The following is a 25,429-nucleotide window of genomic DNA, read 5'->3' on the forward strand; positions in this document are numbered from 1 at the left end:
CCTGATTTGTTTTCTGGAGATAGATCTAAGTTTTTGAATTTCAAAAATAATTGCAAATTGTTTCTTGCTCTGAGACCCTGCTCCTCCAATGACCCTACTCAGCAAGTTAAAATTATTATTTCTTTGTTACGTGGTGACCCTCAAGATTGGGCATTCTCCCTGGCGCCAGGAGATCCTGCATTGCTAAATGTGGATGCGTTTTTTCTGGCGCTTGGATTGCTTTATGAGGAACCTAATCTAGTAGACCAGGCAGAAAAGATCTTGCTGACTCTGTCTCAGGGTCAGGATGAAGCGGAGGTTTACTGCCAGAGGTTTCGGAAGTGGTCTGTGCTCACTCAATGGAATGAGTGTGCCCTGGCAGCGATTTTCAGAAAAGGTCTTTCTGAAGCCCTTAAGGATGTTATGGTGGGGTTCCCCACGCCTGCGGGTCTGAATGAGTCAATGTCTTTGGCCATTCAGATTTATCGGCGTTTGCTGGAGCGCAAACCTGTGCACCATCTGGCGGTGTTCTCTGAGCAGAAGCCTGAGTCTATGCAATGTGATAGAATTCTGACCAGAATTGAACGGCAAAATCACAGACGTCAGAATGGGTTGTGTTTTTACTGTGGTGACTCCACTCATGTTATCTCTGATTATTCTAAGCGCACTAAAAGATTCGCTAGTTCTGTCACCATTGGTACTGTACAGCCTAAATTTATTTTGTATCTTACTTTGATTTGCTCTCTGTCATCCTACTCAGTTATGGCTTTTGTGGATTCAGGCTCTGCCCTGAATTTGATGGATTTGGCATTTGCCAGGCGCTGTGGTTTTATCTTGGAGCCTTTGCAATTCCCTATTCCACTAAAGGGAATTGATGCTACGCCATTGGCCAAGAATAAACCTCAGTACTTGACTCAAGTGACCATGTGCTTGGCTCCTGCGCATCAGGAGGATATTCGCTTTCTGGTGTTACATAATTTGCATGATGTTGTCGTGTTGGGTTTGCCATGGCTGCAGGTTCATAATCCAGTCCTGGATTGGAAATCAATGTCTGTGTGTAGTTGGGGTTGTCAAGGGTACATGGCGATGTTCCTTTGGTGTCAATTGCTTCTTCTACTCCTTCTGAAGTTCCTGAATTTTTGTCGGATTACCAGGATGTATTTGATGAGCCCAAATCCAGTGCCCTACCTCCTCACAGGGATTGTGATTGTGCTATAAATTTGATTCCTGGTAGTATGTTCCCTAAGGGTCGACTTTTCAATTTATCTGTGCCGGAACATGCCGCTATGCGGAGTTATATAAAGGAGTCTTTGGAGAAAGGGCATATTCGCCCGTCCTTGTCACCCTTGGGAGCAGGGTTCTTTTTTGTGTTCAAGAAGGATGGTTCTCTGAGACCCTGTATAGATTATCGCCTTCTTAATAAAATCACGGTCAAATTTCAGTACCCTTTGCCTCTGCTGTCTGATCTGTTTGCTCGGATTAAGGGGGCTAGTTGGTTCACCAAGATAGATCTTCGAGGAGCGTATACTCTTGTGCGTATAAAACAGGGCGATGAATGGAAAACAGCATTTAATATGCCCGAAGGCCATTTTGAGTACTTGGTGATGCCATTTGGACTTTCTAATGCTCCTTCTGTATTTCAGTCCTTTATGCACGACATCTTCCGGGAGTATCTGGATAGATTCATGATTGTATACCTGGATGATATTTTGGTCTTTTCTGATGATTGGGAATCTCATGTGAAGCAGGTCAGGATGGTATTTCAGGTCCTGCGTGCCAATGCCTTGTTTGTGAAAGGCTCTAAATGTCTCTTCGGAGTCCAGAAGGTTCCCTTTTTGGGCTTTATTTTTTTCCCTTCTACTATCGAGATGGACCCAGTTAAGGTCCAGGCCATTTATGATTGGACTCAACCTACATCTGTGAAGAGTCTTCAGAAGTTCCTGGGCTTTGCTAATTTTTACCGTCGCTTCATCACTAATTTTTCTAGTGTGGTTAAGCCTTTGACTGATCTGACCAAAAAGGGTGCTGATGTGACGAATTGGTCTTCTGCGGCCGTGGAGGCCTTTCAGGAGCTGAAACGTCGGTTTTCTTCGGCTCCTGTTTTGCGTCAGCCAGATGTTTCTCTCCCTTTTCAGGTCGAGGTTGATGCTTCTGAGATTGGAGCAGGGACTGTCTTGTCTCAGAGAAGCTCTGATGGCTCAGTGATGAAGCCATGTGCTTTCTTTTCTAGAAAGTTTTCGCCTGCCGAGCGGAATTATGATGTTGGGAATCGGGAGTTATTGGCAATGGAGTGGGCATTTGAGGAGTGGCGACATTGGCTTCAGGGAGCCAAACATCGTGTGGTGGTCTTGACGGATCACAAGAATTTGATTTATCTCGAGTCTGCCAAGCGGCTGAATCCTAGACAGGCTCGATGGTCGCTGTTTTTCTCCCGTTTCGATTTTGTGGTTTCGTACCTTCCGGGCTCTAAGAATGTGAAGGCTGATGCCCTTTCTAGGAGTTTTGTGCCTGACTCTCCGGGAGTTCCTGAACCGGCTGGTATCCTCAGAGAGGGGGTGATTCTGTCCGCCATCTCCCCTGATTTGCGGCGGGTGCTGCAGGAATTTCAGGCCGATAGACCTGATTGTTGTCCACCTGAGAGACTGTTTGTCCCTGATAGATGGACCAGTAGAGTTATTTCCGAGGTTCATTGTTCAGTGTTGGCAGGTCATCCTGGGATTTTTGGTACCAGAGATTTGGTGGCTAGGTCCTTTTGGTGGCCTTCCTTGTCACGGGATGTGCGCTCCATTGTGCAGTCCTGTGGGATTTGTGCTCGGGCTAAGCCCTGCTGTTCTCGTGCCAGTGGGTTGCTTTTGCCTTTGCCTGTCCCAAAGAGGCCGTGGATGCATATCTCCATGGATTTTATTTCGGATCTTCCTGTCTCTCAGAGGATGTCTGTCATCTGGGGGATTTGTGATCGTTTTTCTAAGATGGTCCATTTGGTGCCCTTGCCTAAATTGCCTTCCTCCTCTGATTTGGTTCCGCTGTTTTTTCAGAATGTGGTTCATTTGCATGGTATTCCGGAGAACATTGTGTCTGACAGAGGGTCCCAGTTTGTGTCCAGATTTTGGCGGTCCTTTTGTGTTAAGATGGGCATTGATTTGTCTTTTTCTTCGGCTTTCCACCCTCAGACGAATGGTCAAACCGAACGAACTAATCAGACCTTGGAAACCTATCTGAGATGTTTTGTTTTTGCTGATCAGGATGATTGGGTGACTTTTTTGCCATTGGCTGAGTTCGCCCTCAATAATCGGGCTAGTTCGGCTACTTTGGTTTCGCCTTTTTTTTGTAATTCTGGATTTCATCCTCGTTTTTCCTCAGGGCAGGTTGAGTCTTCTGACTGTCCTGGGGTGGATTCTGTGGTGGATAGGTTGCAGCAGATTTGGAGCCATGTAGTGGACAATTTGGCGTTGTCACAGGAGAAGGCTCAACGCTTTGCTAACTGCCGTCGCCGTGTTGGTCCCCGACTTCGTGTGGGGGATTTGGTTTGGTTGTCTTCTCGTTATGTCCCTATGAAGGTTTCCTCTCCTAAGTTTAAGCCTCGTTTCATCGGTCCTTATAAGATTTCGGAAATCCTCAATCCTGTGTCATTTCGTTTGGACCTCCCAGCATCTTTTGCCATCTATAATGTGTTCCATCGGTCATTGTTGCGGAGGTATGTGGTGCCTGTGGTTACTTCTGTTGATCCTCCTGCTTCGGTGTTGGTCGAGGGAGAATTGGAGTATGTGGTGGAGAAGATCTTGGATTCTCATGTTTCGAGACGGAAGCTTCAGTACTTGGTTAAATGGAAGGGGATAATTCCTGGGTTGTTGCCTCTGATGTCCATGCTGCCGATTTGGTTCGTGCCTTTCATTTGGCTCATCCTGATCGGCCTGGGGGCTCTGGTGAGGGTTCGGTGACCCCTCCTCAAGGGGGGGGGTACTGTTGTGAATTCCGTTTTCAGGCTCCCTCCTGTGGTCATGAATGGTACTTTGTTGAGTTCTGTTCGTGGGCTCCCTCTGGTGGCTTTGAGTGATACTGCTGCTCTTTAGCTGGTTCCCAGCTGCCTCGTTTTCTGCTTTGCTAGCTTCCTATTTAACTCCACCTAGATCTTTACTTGTTGCCAGCTGTCGTTGTTTTCAGTACTGGTTCTGATCTCTCTGGGACTTCTCTGGTGATCTGTCTCCTTCAGGAGAAGCTAAGTTCATGCGAGTTCATTTTTGCTCATTGCTTTGGAAAATGTTTCTCAGTACATGATTAGTTCAGTCCAGCTTGCTTATATGCTATTTTCTTGCTTGCTGGAAGTTCTGGGGCGCAGAGTTGCGCCCTCACATCGTGAGTCGGTGTGAGGGTCTTTTTGTATTCTCTGCGTGGATATTTTGTAGTATTTTATGCTGACCGCACAGTTCCCTTGCTATCTTCTTACTATTTAGGATTAGCGGGCCTCATTTGCTAAAACCTGTTTTCATTCCTATGTTTGTATTTTTCTTCTTAACTCACCGTTATTATTTGTGGGGGGCTTACTTACTTTGGGAAAATTTCTCTGAGGCAAGGGAGGCTTTGTTTCTCTCTAGGGGTAGCTAGCTCTCCGGCTGTGAAGAGGCGTCAAGGGAGAGATAGGAACGCTCCGCGGCTGCTTCTAGTGTGTGTGATAGGATCAGGGTTGCGGTCAGTAAAGTTCCCACATCCCCAGAACTTGTCCTATATTTTTGGTTTAACTATCAGGTCATTTCAAGTGTTCCTAACCACCAGGTCCATAACAGATTCCCTAACAAACAGGCAACCCCTGCATGTGTTCAGGCTGTCTAGCAGCCGCAAATCATGCAGCACAAACACAACATAATCTACGAGCACGCCCAAGATACTTGGAGATGACCCGAGCATGCTCGGAAATCTTGAGTAACGAGCACACTCGCTCATCACTAGTGGTCGCACATCCTCAGTTCCATTACATTGACTGTCTATAAGAGTGGTGGTGGCACATGATCAGTACCAATCCCTTCACTGTCTATAAGAGTTGTGGTCACACATCCTCACTACTGGTGGTCACCACTGGTCAGTGCCGCTCCCTTTACTGCCTATAACAGTGGTGGTCGCACATGCTCACTAACGCTCCCTTCACTGTCTAAAAGAGTGATTTTCATTCATGATCTGTACTGCACCCTTTACTGCCTATAAGAGTGGTGGTCGCACATGCTCAGTACTGCTCCCTTCACTGTCTACCACAGGGAACTTTGAACTCCCTGATCTCAGGATCAGTGGTAGTCTCAGTAGCTAGACTTCTGCCATTTACACATTTATTAGCTAATAGGTGATAAATATTATTTGTGGGACAACACCTTTAAAGGCCTTATTCAAACATGGAACAACATCCTATAAACAACATTTACCACCTAACCACAGCAGAGGTGATAAATGTATTAACGCTGGTGATCTGAACACTGTTTCCATCACTGATCTTGAGGAAAAGTCCTCTGCGTAAATGGAACAGCAGTGAGCATGTGCAACCACTGCTCCCTTCACTGTTTATTGTATTGATGGCCGCAGGTGATCACTACCACTCCACTCGCACAGGAAACTTTGGGCTCCCTACTCTCCGGAATGAGGGTGTTATCAACTTTTTGACCTCCAACAATCACTCATTTATTAAACAGGTCATATATGTTTTTTTATGGGAGAAACCCTTCAAAGAAGTTTTTCCCTCCTTTGATACTGATGACCTATTCTTACAATAATTAATCAAAATCAGATTTTTCGAGTCCTGCTTACTTAAATAGAAGTTGAGATGCTGTACCTGGGGTTGGAGACTAAACAGTGTTTCAAGTTGTGATGCTTCATCTCAGCTTACTGGCCACCTTCAACCACCAGTGGTGGTTTCAACTTGGGGGTGTCAAGTGTTGAACCCTTACAGATTTCATACTGTGGATCTTTCTGAAGAAAGTCAACAATATCTTGAGAGTGGACAACCCCTTTAACTGATTTATTCTCAAAAACGAAGGATAAGGGTGTGGACTCTTTCGGTTCCTCGATGCCTATAGCATACAAGTCCAATTCTTAAGAAAATGCCATAATAGTAGGGTGAGCTTCAAAGATCTTCAGATCTGTCTCCAATTTACCGAGCAAGGAAATGGACCAAAGTCTACTCTTCTCTTATCTGCTGATTAAACCCGTCAACAGGAACTCATGCCGGCCTATACTATACATGGATCTACACAAGGTAACAGGAACTTTGTTATTTTCTTTGTAGGCTTCCTCATCTCTTTTTATGGTGCTGTCATTTCAGTAGTCCAGTAATCAACATGTTATTTCCAGTAGCTTCATGACTAGAAATGAGCGAAACGCTTCGTAACTAGTCAAATTCATTACAAATTTCAAGAAAAATTACGATTTGCCACAATTCGTATTTTTGGAGAATTGATTTGAGCAAAGATTTGAATCAGAGGGTCGCGGCGCGGTTGAAAAACAAACTCTTATACCAACTTTTCCTTGGGCCTTTCCATACCTCTCTCGTTATCGACTGGCCTTCTTTTCCTTCTGGGCTTTCTAGTGCAAACATTCAGAAGGTCCTAAGCGGTCAAATGGGAGATGGCATACGTCATCAACGTCAATGACATGCATTGTGCCATGAAGTCTAGTCAATAGTAGTGCCAGAAGACCCAGAAGTGATCGGGTGGAGAAGAAAAGCCGATGAGAAGTTGACCAGGTATTAGCGAGACAGGATGGGGAGGAGTATAAGAGATTATCATTTCATTAAACTTTTCCCAGCAGATTTGATTTGCACCAAATTTATTCTATATGAATCAAATCTCCTCCCGATCTGCCAAATCTGCCCAAATCGAATTTTGGAAGATTTGTTCAAGATTTTTAAAATTTCTGTGTAAATTTTGAAGTTCCAAGAATTTTTAGAATGTCTTTTAAATAATTTATTAGTGGATCAATAAACTTTGCTACACGTTAACTCTACTGTTACCTTTTCTCCGCGGGTTCCTCTCTCACCACGTTCCCCTTGTAAACCCTAAAATAAATTTTAAAAAATGTAAAAAAAATGAAATAAAAAAGCAAAATGATACTGGGTGCATTCAGGATACGCCTGAAGGTACAGATATTAAAATATCACTGGTCACTAAGAAAAGTCTACGTATTGATATTGAGCAATAACTTCAACTTACAGGAGATCCTACTTGTCCAAGACCTCCGGGAGGCCCTCTGGGTCCTTCCAGCCCCTATAAATTAAAAAGAGGAGCGATTTTATAAAATTATACAGTAAATTGTAAGAAAAATGGCAAAAAATACCAAACACTGTGTATTCTCCACCAAACGCTCACGACAGTTCAGGAAAAGAGTTAACTGCAAGTCCCAGCTACATCGGTGTCCTGAGCTTTGGCCATTACATGGCATTATTATTTGTAGTCTTTAAAGCGCTAGTTCTTGGGCTGATTTGATGAAACGAATCGGCACTGTTTAGCGGTATTATATTTGAGCACTTTATAGATTTATTATTTCAGAACTGCGCATGGCAGTATGTTTGTTGTTGTTGTTTATCCATCTTTTCACCCCTTTTAGTAATATGAGGACTACGTCGACTTTCCAAACTCTTAGGCATGGTTTCATCAAGACTTGTGTTTTTTTTTATGGGATGTCTCTGGCGTAGGAAGTGCCAAAGGCGGACACCTCTTAGAGTTTGGCGCATGTTTCAGTATAGGAACTGTACTCTATGGTCTGGAGGACATGTCTGTAGGAACATACACTACCTTTTTTGCAGTACTTTTTGATACGTCCCCCTTTTTTCCTAAACTTAACTCACTTTTCAAAAAGTTGCCGTGAAAGTATCAAAAAGTTGCAAAACTTTTGAGTCATGAAAAAAATGTGGATATATTTCAAAGCGGCTTTATAGCAGAAAACTGTTCTAAACCGCTTAATGAATCGGGCCCTAAGTCTGCCCGTGGAAGCAAATCTACCGCCGTGTCTTACATCCATCAAACTCCCATTACTGTCTTGTTCCGAACACACAGATTAATAATTTACTCAAAAGTTTTATGTCGTTTTTCCAACAGAGACGCAGCGACTGCTCAACCGACTCAATAATGAATAAGTCCAATCTTGCGCCTTCTGTTTGGTAAATCAGATTCTTTTTATGTTATTGATTGGACTCAGATGAAGGGAAAATCAAATCCGGAGTCTAATTAAGGCAGGAATACAGACAATTCACAAGAGTTAAACACATTTTCTCCTGCTCCCATTGTCTGAATCAATTGTACATTCATTAGCAGAAGCATAAAGAGAAAGAAAAAAACGAAAAGATATAAAGCAGCGGGGTTAACGTTTGGTGTAAAACTTCCTAAATTAAGTCCCGTGGGTTCTACTTTTATGTTCTTATAAACTCTGTTACATTTTATTTGTCTAATGCTCCATTGTGTTCTGTTTACCTACTTTAAAATGGACCTGACACTTCCCATAATTATGTAATATGTATTACCTGGTATAAATGCCACTGTTCTCCTGATTCCGGAGATGTTTTTATTTTCTTCCTGCGCCTCTCGGTTCCTGAGATATGGCCCTATCTACTCTGTGTATAAATCTAGTGTTCTTAGCCAAGTGGGCGCTGTCCTCCAGTAGGCATCCACTGAGAGGAGTTGATGACCACACCTCCTTGGCTAAGAAACCTGGATTTATATACAAGGAAAAGGAGGCCATATTTCAGGAACGGAGAGGCGCAGAGACAAAAGAAAAATATCGTCAAATTCGGGGGAATAACGGCTTTTTGATAGGGTAAAAAAATTACATATTTATGGCAAGAAATCAAAAATGATAGTAATGTTTCTACAGAGAAATTAATAGTAAAAAAAAAGTTGTGGTATAGTATTATATACTGATCTTAAAGATTTGCCCATGTAGTCGTGCCACATAATACATACAGTAGTGTATGGTAAGACACAAGTTCATGACTGTGTGCATGATCTATAAGTAACCCATATATGTCAACTCTCCTGGGACCTCCTCGAATAAGGATACACCACCCATACTCTCAGAATAGTCAGCAAATCTCCAGGACCCTGCCAAACCAGTCTTGAACCTTCCAAAAACTAGCTATTCCAGTAGGGTTTTTCATTCATCTCGGTAGGGGATAGGCAACGAGAGGTGAAATAGGCCTAAAATGGCAACGATTGCCTTTAAATGTTATTCTAGAGTGGTGGTCCTCATGAAGAAAAACACCAATATGCACATCGTAGGATTAAATAATAGACTGGTTTCAATGGCCTTCAAGTCCAAGGGCAGAAGGTTGTACAAAAAACCATGCAACTTTAGGGCAAAGAACATCTGGAAGGAGAAGATGAACTTGGCCATATATAGAACATATAGTAACTGAGAACACCAGTCATGTAGTGCAAAAATGTACAACATACGAGACCTAAAGTATAGACTTCCTACACGTTACGATGAGTTTATGAAATTTTGCCAATTTGAAACAAAATGAAGGCAATCGAAAAGGATAAGATTGTGCTCTACTGATCAGTCTCCTTCACAATTAGAGTCATAATCCACAACCCTCATGTTATACGTAGTAAGAAAGTAAGTAATAAAGAAAGAATTAGCAAGAAAGAAAGAAATAATCAGACATTTACCTGAGGTCCCGGAGGGCCCGCAACCCCAGCTTCACCCCGCTGTCCTCGGTCACCCTGAAAAGTGAAATGTGAACATGAGTTAGATTCATTTGTAGCTTCTTTCACTTTATGATGTGATCATGTAATTGTTAATCCACAATCGTTTTGTCCAGATCATCTTGTAATTGGGAAATGCTCAATATGGAGCTCAACATGGGGTGGAACGGTGACTTTTTTTTGTATAAGCCAAACTATTGAAGGTGACCATTTTCTGTCTGAAGCTTTGAAGAACAGTTGTATTAGTAAACCAACCTTGTAGAGGTCCAAAAGGCTAAACGTTCACAAAAATCCAAAGTCATTATCCCAACAAAAGGTCAAAAAAGCGTAGTAAAGTAAGGATAATGAGTAACTAAGGCAAATGGCACTGGGGCACCAAACCCATTCCACACTTTCCATAGGTGAGATCTCGGAGTAAGACAGGCTGTTGAAGGAAATATTCATGTGCCTGGATCCATTACTTGAGAAGAATTTGAGATTGTCCATCGTCCATTTGTTTGAGTATGTGAGCAGCTCTGCATAATTCAGCCAAAAAGGTGACAAACCAGATCAGGATTGATTGAATGTGATTGAATCAGAATCGGAAAAGACATTCTACTAAACTTGACATTAATACCCCTTGAAGCAAACTATTGACGGTAGTTTTGAGGCTAAAATCCTTGAATTTTGACTTACGAGAAATGCACTGATAGTCATGCCATCTTAATATTATTCAGACCTCATATTTTTCCCAATTTACATTTAGTTCCAAAGGTAATGGACATCCCAAACAGGACCCATGATGTTCTTAAGGAGACAAGTCCAGATTACGTGCCTTTAGGGTTTCTTACATTTTGAAATTACTTCCGAAATGATCAGTTAGCGGTACATGATGAGTGCAACTTGACAATAATTAAAAGTGGACAAGAACTTGATTTTTAAAGTCTTTCTCTTGTTGGTCAACTATGGTCAGACTGTGATTGTGGACCAAATCAGGTGTCATCTTTTGTAGAGCAATGGTGTCACCATGATGACAGGATTGCTTCGTGGGATCAACAATCTGAGATATCACACTCTTAGGACATTCAAGAGTAAGAGCTCCACTTTTCCAGAGCATTTCAGGTCTTTGAGTTTTCCTATTTGCATTTTTGACATTTTTTTTTTTTGGTGACTCATCTTGCTTCAGTTTGCTTGTTCTTGGACATTTCACATACTGACCCCGGCATCACATTCTGACCCTATCTTATGATGAAAATTTAGGTCCTGCCTATAGCTGACTTGGATTCCGCCTAGCCCACTAAACTTTTTCTATTATATATTGGGCACTGTCTTGGGAATCCAATTGGTAAAGTCTACATTTCTTTACTTGGGCTGGGGGTGAAGATATCTTCTACTCATCACTTCAGACTTGCCTTTACCAACCAATAAACAGTCTCCTGGAAATGTTCTCTCTTGATGAGTTTTCTTCCAACTCGAAAAAGCTTTTTGCCCTTAATTCCAATCTGATAGATCTTGCTTTTGGCTATGCATTTTGGTATCTCTAGCTGGAAAACCATCTCACCTGCTGCCAGAAAGGAACTGGCATTAAGTCTCACTCTTGGACCAGATTCCATACTTGGCATTACGCTAACAATGGATAACATGCAATGGTTGACTTTTGACAAATATAATTACATTACCCTCTCTCCTTTAGCTCCATCCCTGCCGAATGGGCCAGGAGGCCCAAAAGATCCCTGAGAAATAAAAAAGTACATGCTGTAAGACTCTTAGGGAAGCTAGCATATAGTATAGCCATATATTAGGTCACAATTTATTCAAAGAGGTAATCCCACCGCATGATAGAGGACAACTTACAGATCTCTGGAGGTCTGACCGATGGGACCCCCAGTGATCCGGAAATAGGGCTTTGCGTTGAGGTGCATATTCTATCGGGCTGCCACAGAATTTTTGACAGTCAGGTAAACATTGATTAGAAGAAACGTTGAGAATATGCATCTCTGTTGCATTGCAGAGTCCCATTCTTGGGTTCCAAAGCTGGGTTCCCAAGATTCATGGAGTCTCAGGGGTCGGACAACCATTGATCAGCGAATGACCACCTATGATATGACTTCAAAATAGATTTTAATTGTGGGGGAAAAGCCCTAAAAGTGAAATATAAGAAAGGTCCTACATAAATAATGCAATTTTTAAAATGCGAATTAAAATGTTTTAATAGATTGTATGCTACAAATTCTTGCCATTTTCAAAATATAGTTTGCTGTCAGTGAACAAGAAAACTAGTGTTTTCCCCACAGATTAAAAACCTTTAAATATCCTGTTATATGCTCAGAGAAGCAGATAAACTGGTAAAATGTTACTCAAGTAAAAAAAAATTAAACTGTATAAAATTTCTTATAGACAAAGGGAAAAGCCAACTGTAGCTCATAATGCAGCACTGTGAACAGGCAATAAACAAGAATCATATAAATAATGTGAAAAAATTAAATGTATCCATTTTTTTTTTTAGACTTTAGAAATGAAAATTCGAAATCATCACTCATTGATAACAGACAGCAAAATAATTATGTTATAATCTAATGAAAAAAGCTATCAAAGCAAATATATCTGAAAAGAGTAAAATGTCACAGAAAGACACAAAAACAGACCGAGGATATTGTGGCCATTACCTTGTCTCCTCTTTCGCCTTTATTTCCCTGAAGTCCTTCTATGCCAGCCTCACCCTGAAATATAAAATATACAATTATTGCAAAAAACGTGTAGATAATGTACAACATATTCCTTATACACAGTATAATATATTTCACACCAAAATGCATCTCAAAATGAGATTGTCCTAACCAGAAACGAGAATAAGATGGCCAGTGATAACCCAGAACGGGCAAGATATTTACACGGATTCAGTATTAAAAATATTTCAATCACAATAAGTAAGCCTGTCCACCAGGTACAGTATTATAGTACTTATATTCTTGTACATAGGGGCAGTATTATAGTAGTTAAATTCTTGTACATACGGGGCAGTATTATAGTAGTTATATTCTTGTACATAGGGGCAGTATTATAGTAGTTATATTCTTATACATAGGAGCAGTATTATAGTAGTTATATTCTTTATATTCTTGTACATGGGGGCAGTATTATAGTAATTATATTCTTGTACATAGGAGCAGTATTATAGTAGTTATATTCTTGTACATAGGAGCAGTATTATAGTAGTTATATTCTTGTACATAGGAGCAGTATTATAGTAGTTATATTCTTTATATTCTTGTACATGGGGGCAGTATTATAGTAATTATATTCTTGTACATAGGAGCAGTATTATAGTAGTTATATTCTTGTACATAGGAGCAGTATTATAGTAGTTATATTCCTGTACATAGGGGCAGTATTATAGTAGTTATCTTCTTGTACATAGGAGCAGTATTACATTATAGTAGTTATATTCTTGTACATAGGGGCAGTATTATAGTAGTTATATTCCTGTACATAGGGGCAGTATTATAGTAGTTATCTTCTTGTACATAGGAGCAGTATTACATTATAGTAGTTATATTCTTGTACACAGGAGCAGTATTATAGTAGTTATATTCTTGTACATAGGGGCAGAATTATAGTACTTATATTCTTGTACATAGGAGCAGTATTATATTAGATATATTCTTGTACATAGGGGCAGTATTATAGTACTAATATTCTTGTACATAGGGGGCAGCATTATAGTAGTTATATTCCTGTACATAGGGGCAGTATTATAGTAGTTATCTTCTTGTACATAGGAGCAGTATTACATTATAGTAGTTATATTCTTGTACATAGGGGCAGTATTACAGTAGTTATATTCTTGTACATAGGGGCAGAATTATAGTACTTATATTCTTGTACATAGGAGCAGTATTATATTAGATATATTCTTGTACATAAGGGCAGTATTATAGTAGTTATGTTCTTCTACATAGGGGCAGTATTATAGTAGTTATATTCTTGTACATAGGGGCAGAATTATATTAGATATATTCTTGTACATAGGAGTAGTATTATAGTACTTATATTCTTGCACATAGGAGCAGTATTATATTAGATATATTCTTGTACATAGGAGCAGTATTATAGTAGTTATATTTTTGTACATAGGGGCAGTATTATAGTACTTATATTCTTGTACATAGGGGCAGTATTATAGTAGTTATATTCTTGTACATAGGGGCAGTATTATAGTAGTTATATTCTTGTACATAGGAGCAATATTACAGTAGTTATATTCTTGTACATAGGGGCAGTATTATAGTAGTTATATTCTTGTACATAGGGGCAGTATTATAGTAGTTATATTCTTGTACATAGGGGCAGTATTATAGTAGTTATATTCTTGTACATGGGGCAGTATTATAGTAGTTATATTCCTATACATAGGGGGCAGTATTATAGTAGTTATATTCTTGTACATAGGAGCAGTATTATAGTAGTTATATTCTTGTACATATGAGGCAGTATTATAGTAGTTATATTCTTGTACATAGGAGCAGTATTATAGTAGTTATATTCTTGTACATAGGAGCAGTATTATAGTAGTTATATTCTTGTACAAAGGGGCAGTTTATAGTAGTTATATTCTTGTACATAGGACGCAGTATTATAGTAGTTATATTCTTGTACTTAGGCGCAGTATTATAGTAGTTATATTCTTGTACATAGGACCAGTATTATAATAGTTATATTCTTGTACATAGGACGCAGTATTATAGTAGTTATATTCTTGTACTTAGGCGCAGTATTATAGTAGTTATATTCTTGTACTTAGGCGCAGTATTATAGTAGTTATATTCTTGTACATAGGACGCAGTATTATAGTAGATATATTCTTGTACATAGGGGCAGTATTATCGTACTAATATTCTTGTACATGGGGGCAGTATTATAGTAGTTAAATTCTTGTACATAGGGGCAGTATTAAAGTAGTTATATTCTTGTACATAGGGGCAGTATTATAGTAGTTATATTCTTGTACATAGGAGCAGTATTATATTAGATATATTCTTGTACATAAGGGCAGTATTATAGTAGTTATGTTCTTCTACATAGGGGCAGTATTATAGTAGTTATATTCTTGTACATAGGGGCAGTATTATATTAGATATATTCTTGTACATAGGAGTAGTATTATAGTACTTATATTCTTGCACATAGGAGCAGTATTATATTAGATATATTCTTGTACATAGGAGCAGTATTATAGTAGTTATATTTTTGTACATAGGGGCAGTATTATAGTACTTATATTCTTGTACATAGGGGCAGTATTATAGTAGTTATATTCTTGTACATAGGGGCAGTATTATAGTAGTTATATTCTTGTACATAGGAGCAATATTACAGTAGTTATATTCTTGTACATAGGGGCAGTATTATAGTAGTTATATTCTTGTACATAGGGGCAGTATTATAGTAGTTATATTCTTGTACATAGGGGCAGTATTATAGTAGTTATATTCTTGTACATGGGGCAGTATTATAGTAGTTATATTCCTATACATAGGGGGCAGTATTATAGTAGTTATATTCTTGTACATAGGAGCAGTATTATAGTAGTTATATTCTTGTACATATGAGGCAGTATTATAGTAGTTATATTCTTGTACATAGGAGCAGTATTATAGTAGTTATATTCTTGTACATGGGGCAGTATTATAGTAGTTATATTCTTGTACATAGGAGCAGTATTATAGTAGTTATATTCTTGTACAAAGGGGCAGTTTATAGTAGTTATATTCTTGTACATAGGACGCAGTATTATAGTAGTTATATTCTTGTACTTAGGCGCAGTATTATAGTAGTTATATTCTTGTACATAGGACCAGTATTATAGTAGTTATATTCTTGTACATAGGACGCAGTATTATAGTAGTTATATTCTTGTACTTAGGCGCAGTATTATAGTAGTTATATTCTTGTACTTAGGCGCAGTATTATAGTAGTTATATTCTTGTACATAGGACGCATTATTATAGTAGATATATTCTTGTACATAGGGGCAGTATTATCGTACTTATATTCTTGTACATGGGGGCAGTATTATAGTAGTTAAATTCTTGTACATAGGGGCAGTATTATAGTAGTTATATTCTTGTACATAGGGGCAGTATTATAGTAGTTATATTCTTGTACATAGGAGTAGTATTATAGTAGTTATATTCTTGTACATAGGGGCAGTATTATAGTACTAATATTCTTGTACATAGGGGGCAGCATTATAGTAGTAATATTCCTGTACATAGGGGCAGTATTATAGTAGTTATCTTCTTGCACATAGGAGCAGTATTACATTATAGTAGTTATATTCTTGTACATAGGGGCAGTATTATAGTAGTTATATTCTTGTACATAGGGGCAGTATTATAGTAGTTATATTCTTGTACATAGGGGGCAGTATTATAGTAGCTATATTCCTATACATAGGGGGCAGTATTATAGTAGTTATATTCTTGTACATAGGAGCAGTATTATAGTAGTTATATTCTTGTACATATGAGGCAGTATTATAGTAGTTATATTCTTGTACATAGGAGCAGTATTATAGTAGTTATATTCTTGTACATGGGGCAGTATTATAGTAGTTATATTCTTGTACATAGGAGCAGTATTATAGTAGTTATATTCTTGTACATAGGGGGCAGTATTATAGTAGTTATATTCTTGTACATAGGAGCAGCATTATAGTAGTTATATTCTTGTACATAGGAGCAGTATTATAGTAGTTATATTCTTGTACATAGGAGCAGTGTTATAGTAGTTATATTCTTGTACATAGGGGCAGTATTATAGTAGTTATATTCTTGTATATAGAAGCAGTATTATAGTAGTTATATTCTTGTATATAGGAGCAGTATTATAGTAGTTATATCCCTGTACATAGGGGCAGTATTATAGCAGTTATATTCTTGTACATAGGAGCAGTATTATAGTAGTTATATTCTTGTACATAGGAGCAGTATTACAGTAGTTATATTCTTGTACATAGGGGCAGTATTATAGTAGTTATATTCTTGTACATAGGGGCAGTATTATAGTAGTTATATTCTTGTACATAGGGGCAGTATTATAGTAGATATATTCTTGTACATAGGAGCAGTATTATAGCAGTTACATTCTTGTACATAGGAGCAGTATTATAGTAGTTATATTCTTGTACATATGAGGCAGTATTATAGTAGTTATATTCTTGTACATAGGAGCAGTATTATAGTAGTTATATTCTTGTACATGGGGCAGTATTATAGTAGTTATATTCTTGTACATAGGAGCAGTATTATAGTAGTTATATTCTTGTACATAGGAGCAGTATTACAGTAGTTATATTCTTGTACATAGGGGCAGTATTATAGTAGTTATATTCTTGTACATAGGGGCAGTATTATAGTACTTATATTCTTGTACATAGGAGCAGTATTATATTAGATATATTCTTGTACATAAGGGCAGTATTATAGTAGTTATGTTCTTCTACATAGGGGCAGTATTATAGTAGTTATATTCTTGTACATAGGGGCAGTATTATATTAGATATATTCTTGTACATAGGAGCAGTATTATAGTACTTATATTCTTGCACATAGGAGCAGTATTATATTAGATATATTCTTGTACATAGGAGCAGTATTATAGTAGTTATATTTTTGTACATAGGGGCAGTATTATAGTACTTATATTCTTGTACATAGGGGCAGTATTATAGTAGTTATATTCTTGTACATAGGAGCAGTATTATAGTAGTTATATTCTTGTACATAGGGGCAGTATTATAGTACTAATATTCTTGTACATAGGGGGCAGCATTATAGTAGTTATATTCCTGTATATAGGAGCAGTATTATAGTAGTTATCTTCTTGTACATAGGAGCAGTATTACATTATAGTAGTTATATTCTTGTACATAGGGGCAGTATTATAGTAGTTATATTCTTGTACATAGGGGCAGTATTATAGTACTTATATTCTTGTACATAGGAGCAGTATTATATTAGATATATTCTTGTACATAAGGGCAGTATTATAGTAGTTATGTTCTTCTACATAGGGGCAGTATTATAGTAGTTATATTCTTGTACATAGGGGCAGTATTATATTAGATATATTCTTGTACATAGGAGCAGTATTATAGTACTTATATCCTTGCACATAGGAGCAGTATTATATTAGATATATTCTTGTACATAGGAGCAGTATTATAGTAGTTATATTTTTGTACATAGGGGCAGTATTATAGTACTTATATTCTTGTACATAGGGGCAGTATTATAGTAGTTATATTCTTGTACATAGGGGCAGTATTATAGTAGTTATATTCTTGTACATAGGAGCTATATTACAGTAGTTATATTCTTGTACATAGGGGCAGTATTAAAGTAGTTATATTCTTGTACATAGGGGCAGTATTATAGTAGTTATATTCTTGTACATAGGGGCAGTATTATAGTAGTTATATTCTTGTACATGGGGCAGTATTATAGTAGTTATATTCCTATACATAGGGGGCAGTATTATAGTAGTTATATTCTTGTACATAGGAGCAGTATTATAGTAGTTATATTCTTGTACATATGAGGCAGTATTATAGTAGTTATATTCTTGTACATAGGAGCAGTATTATAGTAGTTATATTCTTGTACATGGGGCAGTATTATAGTAGTTATATTCTTGTACATAGGAGCAGTATTATAGTAGTTATATTCTTGTACATAGGGGGCAGTATTATAGTAGTTATATTCTTGTACATAGGAGCAGCATTATAGTAGTTATATTCTTGTACATAGGAGCAGTATTATAGTAGTTATATTCTTGTACATAGGAGCAGTGTTATAGTAGTTATATTCTTGTACATAGGGGCAGTATTATAGTAGTTATATTCTTGTATATAGGAGCAGTATTATAGTAGTTATATTCTTGTATATAGGAGCAGTATTATAGTAGTTATATCCCTGTACATAGGGGCAGTATTATAGCAGTTATATTCTTGTACATAGGAGCAGTGTTATAGTAGTTATATTCTTGTACATAGGAGCAGTATTACAGCAGTTATATTCTTGTACATAGGGGCAGTATTATAGTAGTTATATTCTTGTACATAGGGGCAGTATTATAGTAGTTATATTCTTGTACATAGGGGCAGTATTATAGTAGATATATTCTTGTACATAGGAGCAGTATTATAGCAGTTACATTCTTGTACATAGGAGCAGTATTATAGTAGTTATATTCTTGTACATATGAGGCAGTATTATAGTAGTTATATTCTTGTACATAGGAGCAGTATTATAGTAGTTATATTCTTGTACATGGGGCAGTATTATAGTAGTTATATTCTTGTACATAGGAGCAGTATTATAGTAGTTATATTCTTGTACATAGGAGCAGTATTACAGTAGTTATATTCTTGTACATAGGGGCAGTATTATAGTAGTTATATTCTTGTACATAGGGGCAGTATTATAGTAGTTATATTCTTGTACATAGGGGCAGTATTATAGTAGATATATTCTTGTACATAGGAGCAGTATTATAGCAGTTACATTCTTGTACATAGGAGCAGTATTATAGTAGTTATATTCTTGTACATATGAGGCAGTATTATAGTAGTTATATTCTTGTACATAGGAGCAGTATTATAGTAGTTATATTCTTGTACATGGGGCAGTATTATAGTAGTTATATTCTTGTACATAGGAGCAGTATTATAGTAGTTATATTCTTGTACATAGGAGCAGTATTATAGTAGTTATATTCTTGTACAAAGGGGCAGTTTATAGTAGTTATATTCTTGTACATAGGACGCAGTATTATAGTAGTTATATTCTTGTACTTAGGCGCAGTATTATAGTACTTATATTCTTGTACATAGGACCAGTATTATAGTAGTTATATTCTTGTACATAGGATGCAGTATTATAGTAGTTATATTCTTGTACTTAGGCGCAGTATTATAGTAGTTATATTCTTGTACTTAGGCGCAGTATTATAGTAGTTATATTCTTGTACATAGGACGCAGTATTATAGTAGTTATATTCTTGTACATAGGAGCAGTATTATAGTAGTTATATTCTTGTACATAGGGGCAGCATTATTGTAGTTATATTCTTGTACATAGGGGGCAGTATTATAGTAGTTATATTCTTGTACATAGGAGCAGCATTATAGTAGTTATATTCTTGTACATAGGAGCAGTATTATAGTAGTTATATTCTTGTACATAGGAGCAGTGTTATAGTAGTTATATTCTTGTACATAGGGGCAGTATTATAGTAGTTATATTCTTGTATATAGGAGCAGTATTATAGTAGTTATATTCTTGTATATAGGAGCAGTATTATAGTAGTTATATCCCTGTACATAGGGGCAGTATTATAGCAGTTATATTCTTGTACATAGGAGCAGTATTATAGCAGTTATATTCTTGTACATAGGAGCAGTATTATAGGAGTTATATTCTTGTACATAGGAGCAGTATTACAGTAGTTATATTCTTGTACATAGGGGCAGTATTATAGTAGTTATATTCTTGTACATAGGGGCAGTATTATAGTAGTTATATTCTTGTACATAGGAGCAGTATTATAGTAGTTATATTCTTGTACATAGGAGCAGTATTACAGTAGTTATATTCTTGTACATAGGGGCATTATTATAGTAGATATATTCTTGTACATAGGAGCAGTATTATAGCAGTTACATTCTTGTACATAGGAGCAGTATTATAGTAGTTATATTCTTGTACTTAGGCGCAGTATTATAGGAGTTATATTCTTGTACTTAGGGGCAGTATTATAGTAGTTGTGTTCTTGAGTACATAGGAGACATAGGACTTCTTAAGCGCCCTATACACATTACAATAACATTGGCCTAACTTGCTAATAACGGCAGGATCAGCTCACAATCCAAAGTTGATTAGTGACCACCCAACTCGCAAGATGGTGTTGGGGGAAATATAAGAATCCAGTATCGGAATGCCGATTCTTTTGTCGGGCAGTGGCTCTCTCATTGAGAACACAGGAAAGCCAAGCACTCGCAGCAGGAGTCACGGGAGATAGGTGTCAAATGAACGAATGGTCAACTGCTGCTTATTGTGTATAGAACGCTTTACTTATTGATTAGTGTTTCTTAGTTCGGGATTTTCATCGCTTGGCCAGAATTGAGTGCGGTTAGAAACAAACCTTTCCTCTGGTGGACCTGTCCTGTCTTACACAGACATCTCATTAATATGTACTGCTTCATTTTCCCTGTGGAGGCGCTGTAGGAAAACTGAAAACATACTGCCACATGTCACCATAGACTACAGCTGATCACTGATTAGTTCAGGGGTTCACTTTTTGTGCCCAGTTAAACCATTAATGTCAATATCTAAATAAACCCGAACTGAAGCTCGAAACATTTTTAGGTGATAACATTTTCCTCTGAAATGGAATATTTACAATCTTCGTTGTCATCTCATTGTACACTTCATTGTGTGGTGGTTTCCAGATTTCCCCCGGGCCCTATTTGTAAATGAAATTTTGAAACATGACTCATGTTGTTTAGAATCTGAGCCAACATTATTTAGCGGTTATTTCTGCCGCTGCTGTCTAGACATCAATCATCATTTTTCTCCTAGAAAAGAAATGGCTTTGTAACTTTAGACATCATGTAATGCACCACATAAACACCGATTTTGCCTATTATCTAATAAATGGACCCAGAACATCGGAGCTGGGGGGAATAGATCCAAAATTTCAGCTTAATTGACAAATGAGTGGATGGTATGTATCAGAATTGTTAAGTATAAATGTAGTAAAAAGAGATGGACAAGAACATAGGATATAAAGTTATGACTAAAGTCTTGTGTACACAGACTAAAAGCAGTTGCACCCGTTGATATCGATGGGTTCAGCCGACACTCTAATGTGCATTGAGGCGGCAGCCAAGTGATCTTTGGGGAGATGTGGAAAGCTCAAGTCCGATAGCAGACTGGTAATCCCTTTGTTCTCCAAGAGATAAACTGCCAGCAGAGATGTCTGAGGGCTGCTTTCTCATAAAGAACACAAGAGCGCTCCTCCGGTTAATTGCAGAGAAGGCTGAGATGACTTGGGCGCTTGGGGGCAGGAAAAATCACTAAAATGGATGGACACAGTGCTCAAATGGAATGGAAGCAGCATAGGGAAGATGACTAGATGCATCTCTGACTCCAAGGTCGCTGCTGGAACTAAATACCATAAATAAATAATTTTTAAAAATTAAACGGGGTCCTTTCCTTTTTCATAACCAGCCAAGGTAAAGCAGACTGCTGAGGGCTTATATTATTAGGCTGGGAAAGTCCATCATTATTTGACAAATCCCAGCCTAAAAATACCAGCCCATAGGCGCCCCAAAATTGGCACATCACATTGTCCTGGAGCATTGGCAATCAAAGTAGTATTTTTTTGAGTTGATGTCAGCTGTGTAATGTCAGCAGGCATCAAGTCCAGGGGTTAGTAATGGAGATGTGTCTATCTGACACCCAATTGCTAACCCAGTAACCCCCCCAAAAAAACACACACAGAAAAAAATAGTTTATTTGAATAAAGTCTCCTCCGCACTATCTCTTGTTCAAATATTTATTATCATAAATTTTCCCACAAAGTTCCGTTGTTGTCCACGTTCCCTGAATGCAGCTCTGGAGCAGTAAAGTACAGCTATTCACAGGCGACAGATAGTGACGACAACTGATGAGAGTTGTCGTCAACACCCGGCGCCTATAAATTGCTGTACTTTACTACACCAGAGCTACACTTGGGAAATGTGGACTATATTGGAGGAGCTTTGTGGAAACATTTTTAATAATAAGTTGGTGAACGAGGAATAGTGTTGGCGAGTCTTTATTCAAGTAAAGGTTTTTTTCTGTGTTTGTTTTATTACTGGGTTAGTAACGGGGGTGTCTGATGGATCCCTCTCCAGTACTAACCAATGGGCTTGATGTCAGCTGACATTACACAGCCGACATCATTCCCCCCAAAAAAATATTACCCCATTTGCCACCACTCGAGGGCAGTCAGAAAGAGCCACACAAAGTGGAAGAATTGTCCCCACATGATGTTTTGTTCTTGACATGGGAATAAAGTACTGAAGATTTTATGAAGAGACGACTCATGCTGGAACTTTTTCCTTTCCCTTTTGCTGTAAGAATTGATGCATCTAATGAATGCGCCTACTTTGGGGCAGCTGAGAACTGGTATATTTAGGCTGAGAAAGGGCCAATATCCATGGACCTCCACAGTCTGCTAATATCAGCCCCCAACTGTCTGCTTTACCTTGGCTAGTTATCAAAAATAGTTTCATATTTTTTTATTAACTTGTTGCTGACATTCCAAATCTCACGATGCCCTCTGTGTGACCAGGCAAGAGCAGTGAAGTCAGTAACGTGATATCATCACTGCTTGTCAGTTGCCAGATATCGAAGAGCACTGTCCAACCCACAGTGACCGATGAATCATTGTTCTCAGAACGAGGCTCCGTAGGTTGCACTTCAGAATTGGTAAACATTATGGGAACGCCATGGTTTACGTCCTATGTGATTTATTTCTTTAGATAAATTGGTGAACGAGGGATAGATTCTTGTCTTTATTTAATCTTTTTATGTCTTTCATGTATCAATTTGTGGATTACAGTGCATTCCAAGGATTATGGAGGACTTCCATTACTGTGGATCTGCATGCCTTCTTTGCATAAATTAGTGAACCAGGGCTAGAGTATGGGAGGTATTTTTTAAAAATAATATATTTTGTGGTGTTTTTTTCTCTTTTTATTACTGGGTTAGTAATATGGGTGATAGACACCTGTTATGATCCCAGTGGCTGAGGATCACTAGAAATACTAGCTAAGTTACTGAACATAGAACAAGCTCTAGGGAGGTGGTAACTGGACTGACCGCAATCCTGATCCTATCCAAACACACTAAAGGTAGCCGGTGAACGTGCCTAAAATCCTGGACATCTCGACGCAGCCTGAGAAACTAACTACCCCTAGAGAGAAAGCAAGACCTCACTTGCCTCAAGAGAAATAACCCCAAAGATATAGGAAGCCCCCAACAAATAATAACGGTGAGGTAAGGGGAAAACACATACGTAGAATGAAAACAGATTTAGCAAATGAGGCCCGCTAATACTAGATAGCAGAAGACAGATAGTGAACTGTGCGGTCAGCAGAAAACCCTACAAAATATCCACGCTGAGAATTCAAGAACCCCCACACCAACTAACGGTGTGGGGGGAGAAACTCAGCCCCCCTAGAGCTACCAGCAAGCAAGGAAATCACATATTAGCAAGCTGGACAAGAAACATAGAATACTGATAATCAAAAAATGAACAAACGGAAACTTAGCTTCTCTTGAAGAGACTGGTAGCAAGGTAGTCAGAAGGAATCAGAATAGCACTGAATACATTGACAGCAGGCATAGACTGAGAGTCCAAGTGAGCTTAAATAGAAAACCAGCCCACAGATAACGAGAAAGCTGATGCCAGTCACAAACCTGCAGAAAGACAGCACTCACACAGTACCACTTGTGACCACAAGAGGGAGCCCAGAAATAGAGTTCACAACAGTACCCCCCCTTGAGGAGGGGTCACCGAACCCTCATCAAGACCCCCAGGGCGATCAGGATGAGCCGCATGGAAGGCACAAACCAAATCGGCCGCATGAACATAAGAGGTGACAACCCAGGAATTATCCTCCTGACCATAGCCCTTCCACTTAACTAAATACTGAAGCCTCTGTCTGGAAATACGAGAATCCAAGATCTTCTCCACCACGTACTCCAATTCGCCCTCAACCAGCACCGGAGCAGGAGGCTCAACAGAAGGAACCACAGGCACCACATACCTCCGCAACAAAGACCTATGGAACACATTATGAATGGCAAACGATGCTGGGAGGTCCAAACGAAAAGACACCGGGTTAAGGATTTCCAAAATACCAAATCCCCAACACGAAGTCGGGGACCAACACCACGACGGCGGTTGGCAAAGCACTGAGCCTTCTCCTGTGACAACTTCAAATTGTCCACCACATGGTTCCAAATCTGCTGCAACCTATCCACCACAGAATCCACCCCCTGGACAGTCAGAAGGCTCAACCTGACCCGAGGAAAAATGAGGATGAAAACCAGAATTGCAGAAAAAAGGCGATTATTAAGGGCAAACTCGGCCAATGGCAAAAAAGTCACCCAATCATCCTGATCAGCAGAAACAAAACATCTTAAATAAGTTTCCAACGTCTGATTAGTTCGCTCGGCTTGGCCATTCGTCTGAGGATGGAAGTCCGACGAAAAAGACAAATCAATGCCCATCTTTGCACAAAAAATCCGCCAAAATCTGGACACAAACTGGGATCCTCTGTCAGACACAATATTTTCAGGGATGCCGTGCAAGCGAACCACATTCTGAAAAAATAAAGGAACCAAATCGGAGATGGAAGGCAACTTAGGCAAGGGCACCAAATGAACCATTTTGGAAAAACGAACATACACCACCCAGATGACAGACATTCTCTGAGATACTGGAAGATCTGAAATAAAATCCATGGAAATGTGCATCCAAGGCCTCTTTGGGACAGGCAAAGGCAAAAGCAAACCGCTGGCACGAGAACAGCAAGGCTTAGCCCGAGCACAAATCTCACATGACTGCACAAAGGAACGCACATCCCGCGACAAGGAAGGCCACCAGAAGGACCTAGCCACCAAATCTCTGGTACCAAAAATCCCAGGATGACCTGCCAACACCGAAGAATGAACCTC

The 25,429-nt window shown here is 38.6% G+C and overlaps 1 protein-coding gene across 1 annotated transcript in view; it reads right to left on the reverse strand.

Moving 5' to 3' along the window:
• COL22A1 (collagen type XXII alpha 1 chain) overlaps positions 1–25,429 on the reverse strand; it is a 528,277-nt gene that overhangs the window by 258,673 nt on the left and 244,175 nt on the right. The window contains exons 14-18 of the mRNA XM_077271275.1: positions 12,302–12,355; positions 11,315–11,368; positions 9,621–9,674; positions 7,167–7,220; positions 6,968–7,012 (exon numbers count right to left, since the gene is read on the reverse strand). Coding sequence (XP_077127390.1) covers positions 6,968–7,012; positions 7,167–7,220; positions 9,621–9,674; positions 11,315–11,368; positions 12,302–12,355 — 261 coding nt within the window. The remainder of the gene's footprint in view (positions 1–6,967; positions 7,013–7,166; positions 7,221–9,620; positions 9,675–11,314; positions 11,369–12,301; positions 12,356–25,429) is intronic.

The sequence above is a fragment of the Ranitomeya variabilis genome, chromosome 6 (genome assembly GCF_051348905.1).
Source record: "Ranitomeya variabilis isolate aRanVar5 chromosome 6, aRanVar5.hap1, whole genome shotgun sequence".
In the NCBI taxonomy this organism is placed as follows: Eukaryota; Metazoa; Chordata; class Amphibia; order Anura; family Dendrobatidae; genus Ranitomeya; species Ranitomeya variabilis.